A 14,743-nucleotide genomic window follows, 5' to 3' on the forward strand; every position below is an offset into this window, starting at 1 on the left:
AGAAGAGGAAGTCTGTTAACCGAATACCCAACCTCAGAAGATGAGAAGGGCTTCAGGAAGAGTTATCAGCCAAGTTTTTAGGGGAGATAACAGGCAAGAGGAGAAAGAATCTTTTTGCAATTGCCTCGTTGGCTTATCCTTCCAAGCCATCGAGCTAAACTCACCCAGAATTCACACCTTTCCCCCAAAATTTATTAAAATGCCTGCAATTTAATAAGTATTCCATACTACTCAGTTTAGAGATACATACCCTTTTTTGGTCTAGAAATCTGCAGCAGTTTCTGCTTAAGCTGTTGGGTGTGTTTTGGGCTTGGGAAATTTCCCAGCCCTTGGCCTGCTTCACTGAGTCTGCTGAAAAGATGCTCTGTAGAAGGCCATAGCAACTACTGGGAGGAAAGCCCAAAACTCAAGACTTGCAGTATGATTTGTCACCATATGAACTCTCGCACTGATTTAGGAGCTCCTGCCATCTTCTCAGTCCCATGTGTTTTTAAAAAGCACAACTACAATATCCAACTTAATTCACCCATGGTTTAAAGAGCTCCCACATCCATCCTGATTGTCCTGGGAGAGAGGGCAAGCAGGCCAGACATTGAATATTACATAGTGGAGCGTTCATTCTATTAAGGAGATGATCTGGAGCAGATAATTAGGGTGACCGCCCATCTATGCAGAGGATCTGGATTCTGTAGACAATGCTTGCTGAAGCATCCTCCCACAGGAGATAAGGGCCTTGTCCAATTCCTTGTACACAATGTATCAGTTTTCCTTTCCTGGACAACGCTGAAAGGGGTCAGTGCTATTTCTAAAGACATTATTAGAATCCTATTTTGATTAAAATGATCTCACTGAGCTATTTTGGAACTGAAGTGTGGCTAGCTGCCTGACTTTCCTCAAGATCGTCACATGACTTTCAAAGGGGAGGAGGAAGTAGTGCTGACATTTGGTAAAACCAGTGAAAGGGTTCCGGCCAACAATACAATCACTCAAAGTCCAGATGAGGGATCAGTAAATACGTGGCAAGGTCTTGAATACATTCCTCTGGTAGATATTAACTTATTAAATGGACCCTGATTGCAAATATAAACTTTGTCCCAATCTCACCTGGCACAAGAAGTAGATTTCACCCTATAAAAGGAAATGGGGATTGACCCTAGCTTTTCAGGGTCCAACATCTTTCCTCTGTCAAGATGTGGCACCTCAAACTCTTGGCAGTGCTTATGACCTGCCTGCTGCTGTTGGGCCAGGTAAGGATGTGTGTGTGTATGTGAGTGGTGGAAGAATTTTAAGTAGAACTAAGACACTAAGCCAGACTGAGAGCCCGACTTCAATCCTGAGGATTAGTTTCTTTGCTCAGTCTGCAGCCATCCTGGTGGTAATTATTCTTCCAAGGTGAGCAGCAAGGTGTCAACTCTTTCACACCTGAGGCATATTTATCTTTGTCCTACAGGTAGATGGCTCACCAGTATCAGAACTGAGCTCAGTAAAAAGAAGGCTGAGGAGAATGACCCCATTTTGGAGAGAGGTCTCCCTCAGGCGTATTGGAGCTTCCTGCATGGACAATTCTGAATGTACCACCAGGCTATGCAGGTACACAGCAAATCTGGAAGCAGGGCTGGGCCAAAGATCTCTGGGAGCTGAGCAGGGGAAAGGTCAGGAAACATACAGCCCAAGAACAAAAAGCTGGGATGGAGGGATGCCTGGGCTAAGTCTGGGAGCTAGTGGAGAAGCCCGCAGGAGCTAAGAGCAAAGGAAAGCTCCACAGGTACCATGAAATAGGGGTGCCGTTCCTTTGGTCTTGAGAGTGAAGAGATCAAGCAGAGGGGACAGAAATGAAGCAGAGGTGGCCTGGGACATCACTAAAACTTGTCTTTAAATAACGCTTTCACCCTCAGAAAAAGACGCTGTTCCTTGAGTGTGGCCCAGGAATGATGTACAAACCAACCAGGGGAAGAGAGGACAGCACTCACCTACAATGATGCTCCATTCTATGCAGTACCAATTAACTGCATTTTGGCTAGAGACACATAAGTGAAGCAATCTTGTATTTGTAATATTTAAAGACAGATGTATGCTTTAAATGGTTTGTTTCTTCTTAGAATGTTAATATATTGATAAACATGACTAAACTTTTCAATTTAGAGTTTATTTTTATATGTATACTATTAAATGTTTCCAATTTAAGTACTGGTAGTCTGGAATTCAAGCTTTTGAGGGGAGGAAAGATTCACTTCTGGACATTATAGAAAAAACAGCATTGTCTAATAATGGTAACTTCCCAATCTGGAAAGTGTAAGGGACAGAGTTAACATTATTTGTTTCAAGAAATATATTAACACAATGGCAGCTTAAAAGCAAATGTTTAGCAACCGCTTTGTAATTCAGTCTTGACAATCTCATAAGTTGTGGCTCTGGATTCTAGTCCTTCACTCTTCACGTAAGAAACTTCAGTGTGTCAAAAAGAGGGGCAATTTTGGCACTTGCCACCTAATGGTGTGCTCATGTCTATGATTGTCTGCATATAAGGCAGAACTGGAAGAAAAATCTAGTGTAATAAAATCATAAAAGCCCATCCTAACAACAACAAAAAGGATTTGTTTGTAGTTTTTGTTGGAGCAGAGTGAATTTCCATTTTCAGAGCAAGTTCAGAATTTCTCTCATCAGAAATTCTGGGATAGTGGGACCAGACTTATAAAGAAAAGTAGCACTGGACCCTAAAATTCACAACAGAAATTGCATGAAAAGGGCAAAATAAGAGTTGAAGAAGTGTAAAGAGCACAGTGTTTATAAACTTTAATACAGAAAATCTATTTGATATTTATTAAACTTAGTTTCTCCAGCTATGGTTTGGCATTATACAAAGCATCTTAATGACACAGTCGAGTTAAAAAGATCTTTACAAATTGAAATGTGATACCCTTGTCTCCAAATATTTTAATTGCCATAAATTTGTTTAAAAATACACATTAAACGCATGTTTGACACTCTAAACTTTCTATAATCTCAATACCACAAAATACATATATTATACAGATGTGGAAAAATCTAGTTAGTATATAATACTTTGCTCACCATTAACAGCTTTATTGTGTGAAATGCACATACTGACTTAGAAATCCTAGCTTCTGAGCCCCAAAGTACCTCTGAAATTTTAATGCATTGCAACAAATAAAAATCACAGTATACAAATTGAAATTTTGGTTGAAAATGTCAGATACCTAAATATTTTCGATAAAAGAAATGTAAAACAAAGATTTGGACCATGTACAAAACAAAGGCATCCTATCAGTCGCTAACAGTACCTTTCTGCAGAATCAACAAGGCTTTTATCAGTGGCATTACCTCCCCTTTCAAAACCCTCCCCAAATATCAAACCATTAATCACCAAATAATTTCAAATAAAAGGACTTTCAATAAATATATAAGCATTTCCACCCTCCATATACAAAATTTCTTAAAATCTTTCAAAACGGAGGCTAGATAGAAATTTTTGTAACTGTGCTTACCAACCCCGTATCTGGTCCTCAAAAGTGGTGCCTTTTCAGGCACTGCCAATCATCAGTTGAGCCAGCTCTGTTGGTGAGCCTTTCCCCACCCCACCCCCACCCAAACCCCAGTACTGATGAATGCTCACGTCAATGATTTGCTAAGTGTGTGCAAAGTTATAAGATGGGGATACTTCTTGAACAACAACAAACTCGACAGCATGGATAATCATGGCATTATTTGAAAGGCAGCATTTATAAACAGGTATTTTCAGAGATAACACAGCAGGTAGAAAATTCCAATGGGTTAAAAGCTGAAAAGCAACCCCACGTGGAAGCAGTAAGAAGTCAAAACCGAAAATTACTAAAATTTCTGGGAGGGAGCTTTCCATGCTCATTTGGAGGGCTTTGTTGTTTCTCTTTAAGAAAGGCAATTTATGCTTAGCTGAGCAATGGTGGCAAGGACAGGTCAATGTTGACACTTAAAAGTCAACTTCATTTCATGATTTCTTAGGGTGCTATTGGAGGATGCTTGAAGATCTAGGACTTGGTTTAGCCCTAACCCTAATTCCTTGAGATTCTGTAATCAAATTCTATGAAAAAGATGAGATTTTAATATTCTTTCCATTCACTTTCCTGGAAACAGCAAGTTCTCTTTAATGAGCCTTGGGGTTCATTTGAATAGAAGGAGCCTGGTAGAACAGCATCCATTTTACTAATACCAACTATTAACAACTTACTTCCTGTCACATGCTACCTTGGCTCTAGGGTTAAGGGAGGTCTGAACTCAATTTCTCCATTAGTGACTATATGAGAGATATACTCACAAATGTGGCAAATATGGCCTTTTTTTCCACCATATATTCCAAGCCATTCAAAAGTTAGTGTTAGTTGTATCTTCTATTTATTTTACTGAATGGTAATCTTAGATGGGTAATATTATTATTGGAAAAATCTGTCCCTCTAACACATTAATACATGAAGCTGAAATGAAATCTGTATTCCACATAATTAGGAAGTAAGAGTTACAGGAGTCTAGAAGAATTTGAAATGCTTCGCTCCCCATATTACTTAGTTGTTTTTTTTTTAAACATCATTACACTCTGCCTAAATCAGTCAGTCATCCCCAGTAGATGCTCCTGGCGGCCCTGTAATTAAAAATGCATAATCTGGCCATTTTGTTCAAATAACAACTGGAAAATTAAACTCCTTCCCACCCTATGAGAGCCCCATTATACTACAGAGGGGCTCAAATATATTTTAAAAGTACTACAAATCATAGCAATTAAGATTTAACAATCTAAAGGAATACACATTGCACCCTTGAACATTAATATTCAAGGTGTCAACAGGAAAGTGTCTTAGATCAATGTAATAAATAATGTGGAAATAGTTGCACTAAGCTAAAATACTAAACACACACGTTTTTGACAAACTAATTTCATGTTTCCATACATACATACATACATACATACATACATACATATATATAAAGTGTGTATGTCTACATAATTTTAAAATCCAAAGTTGCATACCCTCACACCTAGAAGAGTACACAGCATACCCCTCCTCTACACAATTAGGCATCACTGATTGGAGTGACCACTTGGCTTCTTTCCAACTCCACAGAACGCTGGCCCCCGAGTCAGAATTTCCATTTATAACAGATGCCTCTTTTAAGCTCTTGCATTTCACAAGGCAAACTCTTTCATTCAAAGTTAATTTCCCAAAGTTTCTGTCTTTAAATACAAAACGATGCTGTCTGATCTAGTCTGATTAAACCATTCTTTAATGAAAGATACAAACAACAATTAAAAAGAACAGTGAATTTAATAAAGTCACAAGTGTGTCATTCGAAGTGTAGCCCAGAGGCCTGTGTATCCTTCAGTGCAAGAGCTACTCTCAAGAGGCACACATGTGCACACATTTACTCGAGATTGCTTTTGCACTGGAGAATTAAATCAGTGCTTGTCAACCTTCACCACTCTTCAGCAGCTAGAGCTGTAAATATGTCTGAACATTTGTCAGTACTCACTGCTTATAAAGTCACTTCTTGGCTACTTGCCCAGAAAAAGGTAGCACTGAGGCAAGAACTGAGCTGGAGCCTGGGCTGGGCTGGGCAAAACTACCATGTGACAACTTAATCCACCACAATCTGTGCTGGTGGCCTGTGAAGAGTTCAATGTTGTAGGCTGTTGCATCCTTGCATACAAGTGCGGTCTTAAAGAGCGGTCAACAGAGTAATTTTTAAAATAGTTGCTATTTCTATAATTAACTACATATTAAGTACAAGTCTCAGACTAAAGTTTGTAGCCACTTGTCAAATTCAGCTTTCAATGGTTAGAAAACACTGAAGACACCTCAAGGAGAGAGGAATGGTCACCTGTAAAGGATTATAAAATATGTGCTAGAGTAGAACACACAGTCAGAACATTTGTGAAGACAGACCTGGACGAGAGGAAGTGGTGTTTCCAAGGACTATGGCATTTAAAATTCAATTATTTAGGATAAAATTTTGATCCACTGCCCATTACCCTCCATAATGAAAATCTTGAATCATTCTCCAAGAATTAACACAGTTTTAAAGAGAGGACATCTTAGAACAGCACCATAAAACATGCAGCAAACTCTGCTGAACAAAATATCAGTGGGACCCCAGTGATACTACTGCTGCCTTTCAGGACACACAGGAGTCTAGAACACACTGGACTTGGAGGTGCCCCACTCACTGATGTTGCTGAAAGTCTAAAAGCCCAGCGGATACTTTTTCCATTTCTAAGACATTGCTACCAATTAAAGATTCAGGGTCAGAGAAATCAGAGAAGGACAGGACATACATTTACTTGATTAACAGTGGCAAGTTTCTTAATAATTATCATGATCTAGGAGAAGGTGTCCTCTAAGGAAAATTGTTGCTAAAACCCACAGTAAGATTCAGTGAGAAAGGTAGAGACAATTTCTCCAAGGAAAAAAGGTTAAATTCAACACAATTTGTAGACCTTATTCCTCAGTGATATATAAATAAGAGACCCAAACAGAGGATTCACTGTACCACTGGAGTTGGGGATTTTCTACCCCTTTCTTTCCATTTCCCATTTAGAGCATTGGTAATTATCTATAAATAGCAGACAATCCTTTCTGTTGATTGGATGGTTCATATTTGGAATGGGGATAAGGACAAATTACTTTTTGAAGCAGCATTACCCAACAAGTTAGACTAAGTCATGTATCAAAGTATTAGCTTTTCTGAATAAATTCATCTTTATGTGACTGTAAAGGAAGATTTAAAAGGAAATAAAATTTAACGTGATTACTGGAGAAGACCAATCATGTGTGGACAACCTGGTCCTAGTGAAAAATGTCATCTGTAAACAATCCACAGTCTTCATCTAAAGGTAAGATTAAGGCACACCAGACATGATAGGGGCACTAAAAATAAAGTACAGAGGGTACATTTCTCACCTTTGATTCCTATATATGCACCTTGTAGGGAAAAGTACTTTGATATACAACTCTTACAGAGTTCTTAAACTACCCCCTGCTTCTGTCCCCATTCCAAAAGAGCTCACATTGAACCACGTTAGGTACTTTTCTAGTGTGAATATTCTGCTCCCATCAGAAACATGTATCATTCATGGAGGCCTTCATAATACAAAGGGAGTAAAGACAAGGTAGGTTTAAAGAGAGATATTCATCATCTCTTAATCAGGCATTAGAACTATATAAATTGTATAGCAAAAGCACACACACCAAAGTTCTAGCCCGGTCCTACATCAGTCACTGCATGCTCATATCAGAGCATCACAATACAGTATGGGGAAAAATGAAGATTTTAACCTTGAAACATTATCAATTAAAGAGATACAGGTAGCAACCCTCAGGAATTGAGTTAGCCTTATTTCAACAACAACACATTGTTTCAATTGTCAAATAATTAGCAACAAAAAAGAACACATAGATTTAATAAAATTGAGTAAGTCCAAGATTGTCCTTTTATGAAACCTTTGCCTGATGTACGTCTAGAAAGTTTGCTTGCCCTCATCTGTAATGCATTAAATCCAAGTTAAAGTCACCTTATGAGTGCTATAGTGTTAACCCATGTTCAGTTTGTGAAAAAATGTACACCAGATCAGATACATTTCATTTCTCCTTCATGTAGAATGCCATCTTCTCATATTTAAGTGATTTTTCATGTGTAGAATATCCTTAACCCTAAGTAGAAATTCTGAAGTTAAGATCTGAAATAGTATCAGGTAGTAGGTGTATAAAGAACATGTTCATATTTTAGATGAACCAACTGTTACCCTTTTACAAGAGCTATCACAAAAGACATTAAGTAGCAAAGCTCACAAGGTATATAAATAAAAACACCTACATCAAAGTTATGCTAAATATTCAACTGATTAAATAAGCTTATTGGTAGAAATAACTTTTTTAAACTAGTCCCAATCTGAGAACTTAAAAAAATTAAAATAAATAGAATTTAGATTGAGTAATGAATTGCAACTGGAATTTCAATCTTATTACATAAAGATCAGTGAAACCATCTTATCAATGTGTTGTAGATTTAAAAATATTTAAATAATTTTTTCATATTGGGAACACTGAAGGGATCAACTGACATGATGGTTTTGGGCTATAATAAAACATCAACACATGAACCAGGGGAGGAAAAAACCATTCCTTATTCTTAGTGTCGACTAGGTGGCATGTTATGGCAGTTTTCCTTCGTGATGTGACACAGTGTTGTGGAGAAAATCAGAGGCAACGAGAATATGTTCAGTTCAAGATATCAATTTGGCGTCCTGGCGAAGCCAGTGTAATCCCTGCCGGGTGTAACGGACTAGGTCTGTCATGATGCTTGCATTAAAGATGAGAGGTCCCATTACTTTATCCAGTTCAGCAAAGAATTCTAGAAAATAAAAAAAAATTCATTAAATGATACATATCTTTGAATCACTGTTTTAAAATCTTGAGTCCAGCCAATAAAATAACATTTATATAAAGTAAAAAAAATTCTCTCCCCCATTAAAATTACTATCCATATTTTAGAGCAAACCATCCCATAGTCTCTCAAGTCCTTCCCTCCCCTCCAAGTACATTTTATACAGTATAGTTAGAAATTAAGTATTATTATACACAAGCAGAATTCCATGGATGGAAATTATAAATTGCTATTATATAGTAAACATTTATTAAAATAGAGACTGCCATAATGTATTATATTTGATTATTCAAAACGTGGTCTGTGTACTGTTTTTGTATTGAAGGAAATGGTACAAAAAGGGAGGTGGTTTTTTAATTACAAAAAAAATTTGGGGTGTATGTTTCCCTGTAAGAACCCCTAGAAGGTTAGATATTTATGACAGCCTGTGTTCAATCTTTCTGCCGTAATGGTTTAAATATTTAAGGGATGTAAAGAAAAGAATTCTTCCCATGCGAACAAATATAGGCAAGAATGCATGTGAAGGGGTGTAAAGAAGAGGAAGGAATGACAGTGTCCTAAGATTTGATGATGCTGATGCAGCAAGATAATTTAACCAAGAGACACAGATTCCCGGTGCCGCTGATAAGAATACAAGTGGACATAGAAGGACACACACAGTGAATGGAAGAAAGCAGACAACTGGAGGGGGGAGAGGGGAGAGAAATAAATAAATAAATAAATAAATAAATAAATAAATCTTTTTTTTTTAAAAAAAGTATGGATATGTGGGTAATAGTCAAAACAAGATCGGCAAATGTTGTGTTAACTGAAGCTGAAGGTGAGTGAAAGGTACATGGAGTTCATTATATCTTCTCTTTCCTTTGTCTATGCTTCAAAATTCCCGTAACAAGAACAACAAGAAAAGAAAGGAAAAAAAGAGCCTAGAAAACTGGTATCAGAGAGAAGAATGGAAAGTACAGGAGACTAAGATGAATGTCAGTCTCTAACTTTTCCTGATCAGTATTGTCATTTTTAAAAAAAATTTAGGAACAAATTAAGTTTTTAAAAAGACAACTTTCTATAAATGTTGGGGCTCCTTTTCATCTTTCTATCATCCTAACCCCTCACCATTACCTCCTTTTCTACCCTTCTATCACCATTACCCTAAATGAAAGGAATCTTTCATTTCCATGTGATAATCTGGTCACACTGTTTAAGTATATAAATGTCCTCTGAGACAAAAGGACACTTGATTGGTTGGCTATTCTAGTGTTTCTCTAAAAATGATCTATCTACGTAGATGCTACATATACATAGTTGCGAATAACATCTACTAAAAAAGATGGTATTTAAACAGTACTCTTGGGAAACGGACTTGGCCCAGTGGTTAGGGCGTCCGTCTACCATGTGGGAGGTCCACGGTTCAATCCCCGGGCCTCCTTGACCCGTGTAGAGCTGGTCCACGCACAGTGCTGATGTGCACAAGGAGTGCCGTGCCACGCAGGGGTGGCCCCTGCGTAGGGGAGTCCCACGCGCAAGGAGTGCGCCCCGTGAGGAGAGCCGCCCAGCACCAAACAAAGTGCAGCCTGCCTAAGAACGGCACCACCCACACAGAGAGCTGACACAACAAGATGATGCAACAAGAAAAGAGACACAGATTCCCATGCAGCTGACAACAGAAGTGGACAAAGAAACAAGACGCAGCAAATAGACACAGAGAACAGACAACCGGGGTGGGGGGGAGGGAGGGGAGAGAAATAAATAAATAAATCTTTTTAAAAACGAAAACAAACAAACAAAAAAAAACAGTACTCTTCCCCAAAGCCTTTAAATACTTTATAATTCTAAAGATCCTTAGTTTGGGAGATAATAAACTTAAGGTTTCAGTGACCTAACTTTAAAGAATGCCAAGAAATCTATTCATTTCAAAGTCTTTAGTCACATGTCTCTTTCAGTATACCTAAAAATACAGTATGTACATGCTTCCTTATACATGAAACATTTCATGTGTAAAATACATCTGGATATAATCCTACACCTATAGCCAAACTTACTGTTAAAAAACCTAGAGAACATTTCTTTTTTTACTTTCATGGTATAGTATGAGCTGCATTTAATGTGCCAGAAGAGAGGCATATTTGTCTCAGACCATGAGCTATTTTTAGTTTAGTTTCTGTGTCACCAGTGTCATAAAAGTATTTTTGGGGAAGCAGACTTGGCCCAATGGATAGAGCATCCACAGTTCAAACCCTGGGCCTCCTTGACCCGTGTGGAGCTGGCCCATGTACAGTGTTGATGTGCACAAGGAGTGCCGTGCCACGCAGGGGTGCCCCTGTGTAGGGGAGCCCCACGCTCAAGGAGTGCACCCCGTGCGAGAGAAAGTGCAGCCTGCCCAAGAATGGCGCCGCACGCACGGAGAGCTGACAAAATAAGATGCCACAACAAAAAGAAACCCAGATTCCTGGTGCCACTGGTAAGAATAGAAGCAGTCACAAAAGAACACACAGAGAATGGACACAGGGAGCAGACAACTGGGGGGGGGGATAAAGGGGATGGGGAGAGAAATAAAAAAATAATAAATCTTTAAAAAAAAGTTTTTGCAAAATTCAGATACATTCAGTATTACTGCTAAGCAATAGGTATTAGTAAACTGATTATCACTGACTCTACAACTAAATCATAAATACGGAACAGACACTAATTAAGTAATGAGAACATAAAAGTTCCTTTTACCAATTCCATCCCTTAATCAAAGTTTTTCCAGAGACCTACCTACCTTTTTGTTCTTTGGAAAGCTGTTCTGCTTGGTCCCAAATTTCAGTGGCATAGAGGAAGTTGGATGTAACCTGAACATAGCTGGCTGCCATCTGGTGGATCTTCTGTGGAATGGTCACTGAAGAACCACTTGCTGAAGCACTACTGGCACCAGAAGAATAATTTCCTGAATTGCCTGGCGATAGCTTTGGAGAAACAGGGGAAGGCATCCCAACAGCTTTGCTACATAACAGAGAAACAGGAAGCTTGCTCATATGGATGTGGTGAACATTATGAAATCAAAGTAGTACTGGTTATTCTTATATGAAGGCCTTTAAAATTTAAATATTCTTTAAAACTAATAGGGTTCCCAGAGAAGTACGATTTCTTCTGAGTAAGCATTCACCTTCCTAAAGGCCATTGTGAATGATGATCATATCTGATCCTTTGTTTTAATGAATGGCAACAGAACAAGTGATGGGAAATAACCAAAGCTGTACATCTTGTTAGTACCTGTTTAAAGAATTCTATTCTATTCTATCCTATCCTCTTCTATTTTTTGAGGTACTAGGGTCTGGGGAATGAACACAGGACCTCATATGTGGGAAGCTGGTACTCAACCACTGAGCCACATTGGTTTCCCTAAGTTTGTTTTTTCATTTGTTTTGCTTGTTGTTTGTTTTTTCAGGAGAAACTGGGAATCAAACCTGGGACCTCTCATGTGGGAGGCGGGCGCTCAATGGCTTGAGTCACATCCACTTCCTAGGAACATTTTATTTTGACATCCATAATTTCTAGCACTTGTCTAGATTAACCAAATAATTTAAAGTTTATAAAGCTAAGCGCTCTCTTAAATCAACTGCAATTATCTCAGGCTTCTTGCTAATTAATTAGATATTTCTTAGAAAACACATATTGCTATTTGGCAGATTCATTTCAAAAGTACTAAAATTTGTGGAAATGGCCAAGGCCATGATCACATACTAAAAAAATAGGAAAGAAAATTGAACAAAAGTTTGTGGAAAAAAACTATGAAGAATATTTTACCTGTTTTCTTGTAATACTATAAATTTGGTTAAGAAAACATCATATAATGGGGAAAGACAGAATGTCAATTTACATAAACATAATAATTTAATAGATAAACAAAAAAATGTTTGATGGTGTTTTGTCCTCATTTTGGGGGTGAGTGGAAAAGGGTGATGTGGGGATGGAGAAGAAATTATAATCATGCCAATGTTACCAAATTCCTGCAATCATTAAGACTTGAGTAAAAATAACCCCCCAGTTATAAAACCCAAGTTACTATGGAGATCATTAAAAGGGTCAAGCTATTCTTGTAGAAAATTGAGTTTAAAAAAAAATTTATTATAACATACATGACATAAAATTTGTTGTTATAACAACCATTTTTAACTGTACAGTTAATGGCATCAATTACAATTACCATATTGTCCCACCTTCATCAACATCCATTACCAAATTTTTTTCATCACCCCAAACAGAAACTTAGTATTCTTAAGCATAACTCCCTATTCCCCCCTTTCCCCATTCCCTGATAACCTCTACTTTCTGTCTCTATGAATTTGCTCATTCTAGATATTTCATATAAGAGGAATCAAATATTGATTTGTTCTTTTATGTCTGGTTTATTTCACTTAGTATATTGAAAAACTCAGATTTTTGCAGGTGAATTGTCCTATCTCTAATTTTTCTAAGATTAGGTTCATTTATCCTATCAACTGATAAAAAACTAAGAGGGAAAAAATTATGACTTCCAGGGCAGATAACATAAAAATACTTTGAGATGGCTTTAATATAAAAATGTAATCACTTTCTAATTTTGGAAATTGGACCCTAACCATTCTATTTTACATATATAAACAAACTTGTCACAAATACTATTTCATAGAATAAAATTTTACCTACCTTCCCAAGCCAGGTGATGGAGCCTGAGAATTATTATAAGAATTCTGTGAAAAAAATAAAATATACTTAAAAGAGAAACACTACTTATGAAATAGTAAATATATTTAATAACTTTGGACCAGAATTGATCTTATGAAGCTTTTATAAATTTAAAAGAACAAAATGTGTGTGTATCTGAGTTTGTGTGTAAATATGTGCAGCAGAAGGAAGTTATTTAACTCAGAGTTGGGAGGGTTCTGGAGGACCTCACAGATGAGGCGGGAAGAATAATAAACAATCAGAAGAAGGAGGGGAGAGGGCACAGACAAGTTATAATATATATAAAGGCTGTAGAAAAGAGGATGTATGTGTCCCATTTCAGTTTGGCTGGAACAGAGATTTAGATAAGGAACAAGAGACAAAGACATCTTAAGGGGCTTGCATGACAGAGTAAGGAGCTTGGACTTGACTTTGTAGGCAGGATTTTAGGAAAATTTATATGGTGCTATCATACACAAAAATACAGGAAGGCATTTTAGGAAATGAAGATAATAGTCTAAAGAAAAGAATGGTAGTGAAAACAAAAGGCTATTTTTCAAGTTTAAGTTAGGTTTCATAATTTAAAAAGTAGGCTGCATCTACTGAAATGTTATTAAAGAGTTGCTGCAGAGGGCTACATGGGCTCTCTAATCAGTTATACATTCATTTACCATGGGCATAAAAATGCTCCAAGAAACCTCAAACTTATTTCCAAGTTCCTAAATAATAGCTCTTCCCTTGCTGTGGGCAGATAAAGCATGAGGGTATTTCTGGGGTAGGGACGAGGGCCTCACAAATTTTATCTCCTGGACAATGAATCCTCCTCTTTTCCACTTACCTTCAGGTGTTCTGTCAGTGTCTTGGAGTACTTCAGAGCATTCTCCTTCTTCAGTTTGAATAACCTCAGGTAAAGCAAAGACTGGCATCGTAGGCTAGCCAATGGAAAAGGGCATCTTATTTACCAGGACATTAGATTCTGGCCACATCTCCACAGGTAACCTTTGCATCTTTTTAGAGTACAGGGCTGGCTCACGTGAGCAGACCATGTCCAGTCAGCCATGTGAACCCTTAGGCAAAACCTAAAGATATGTTCTTATTATGGTCCATACCCTAGGGAGCAGAAGATGGCTAAGAGATCTGGGATGAGCCTCCTGTTATTCGCTCACATTTCAAAATCAGAACCTCATCCACAGGACACTAACATGTCATTGTAACATGTGCAATAAAACACCTCTAAGGGACAATCTCCAGATCAAATTTCAAATAATCTAAGACTTAAAAAAAAAAAAAAAAAAAAAAAAAAAGCAGGGAAGAGGATGTAGCTCAAGTGGGTGAGCACCTGCTTCTCATGTACAAGGCCATAGGTTCCATTCCCAGTACCTCCTAAAAACAAAAACAGAAACAAACAAAAAAACAAAAAAAACCAACTCTCATTGGGTAGGAGATATAGTTTGGTGACTGAGCGCCTGCTTCCCATCCATGTATGAGGTCCTGGATTTAATCCCCAGTACCTCCTACAAAAAAATAAAGGCAAAAAACCACAACTTAAATGCAACTGTAAACAGTATAATCCTAATGAAACATACACTTACTTTAATATAGCTTACCAAAGCCCTGCATGACCATCCCT

At 37.7% G+C, this 14,743-nt stretch overlaps 2 protein-coding genes across 4 annotated transcripts in view; one reads left to right on the forward strand and one right to left on the reverse strand.

Annotated features, from left to right (window-relative positions):
* The first annotated feature begins 1,091 nt into the window (after window positions 1-1,091).
* Window positions 1,092-2,137, forward strand: LEAP2 (liver enriched antimicrobial peptide 2). The gene is made up of 3 exons (XM_004456473.5): window positions 1,092-1,247; window positions 1,451-1,590; window positions 1,896-2,137. The coding sequence occupies exons 1-3, from the start codon at window positions 1,191-1,193 to the stop codon at window positions 1,930-1,932; spliced, it is 234 nt and encodes a 77-aa protein (XP_004456530.1). The 5' UTR covers window positions 1,092-1,190; the 3' UTR covers window positions 1,933-2,137.
* Window positions 2,138-2,769: 632 nt separating this feature from the next.
* AFF4 (ALF transcription elongation factor 4) overlaps window positions 2,770-14,743 on the reverse strand; it is a 114,945-nt gene continuing 102,971 nt past the window's right edge. For all 3 annotated transcript variants that reach the window (XM_058278639.1, XM_058278618.2, XM_058278629.2), the window contains 4 exons: window positions 13,952-14,045; window positions 13,096-13,139; window positions 11,189-11,409; window positions 2,770-8,397 (listed from right to left, as the gene is read on the reverse strand). In XM_058278639.1, the coding sequence (XP_058134622.1) occupies window positions 8,270-8,397; window positions 11,189-11,409; window positions 13,096-13,139; window positions 13,952-14,045 (487 nt within the window). In that variant the 3' untranslated portion in view covers window positions 2,770-8,269. The remainder of the gene's footprint in view (window positions 8,398-11,188; window positions 11,410-13,095; window positions 13,140-13,951; window positions 14,046-14,743) is intronic.

The sequence above is a fragment of the Dasypus novemcinctus genome, chromosome 2 (genome assembly GCF_030445035.2).
Source record: "Dasypus novemcinctus isolate mDasNov1 chromosome 2, mDasNov1.1.hap2, whole genome shotgun sequence".
In the NCBI taxonomy this organism is placed as follows: Eukaryota; Metazoa; Chordata; class Mammalia; order Cingulata; family Dasypodidae; genus Dasypus; species Dasypus novemcinctus.

Coding starts and splice junctions, on each gene's coding strand:
- LEAP2 (XM_004456473.5), top strand. CDS start 1,191: ATGTGGCACCTCAAACTCTTGGCAGTGCTTATGACCTGCCTGCTGCTG. Junction 1,248..1,450: donor GCCTGCTGCTGTTGGGCCAG/GTAAGGATGTGT, acceptor TTTGTCCTACAG/GTAGATGGCTCACCAGTATC. Junction 1,591..1,895: donor TGTACCACCAGGCTATGCAG/GTACACAGCAAA, acceptor TTTCACCCTCAG/AAAAAGACGCTGTTCCTTGA.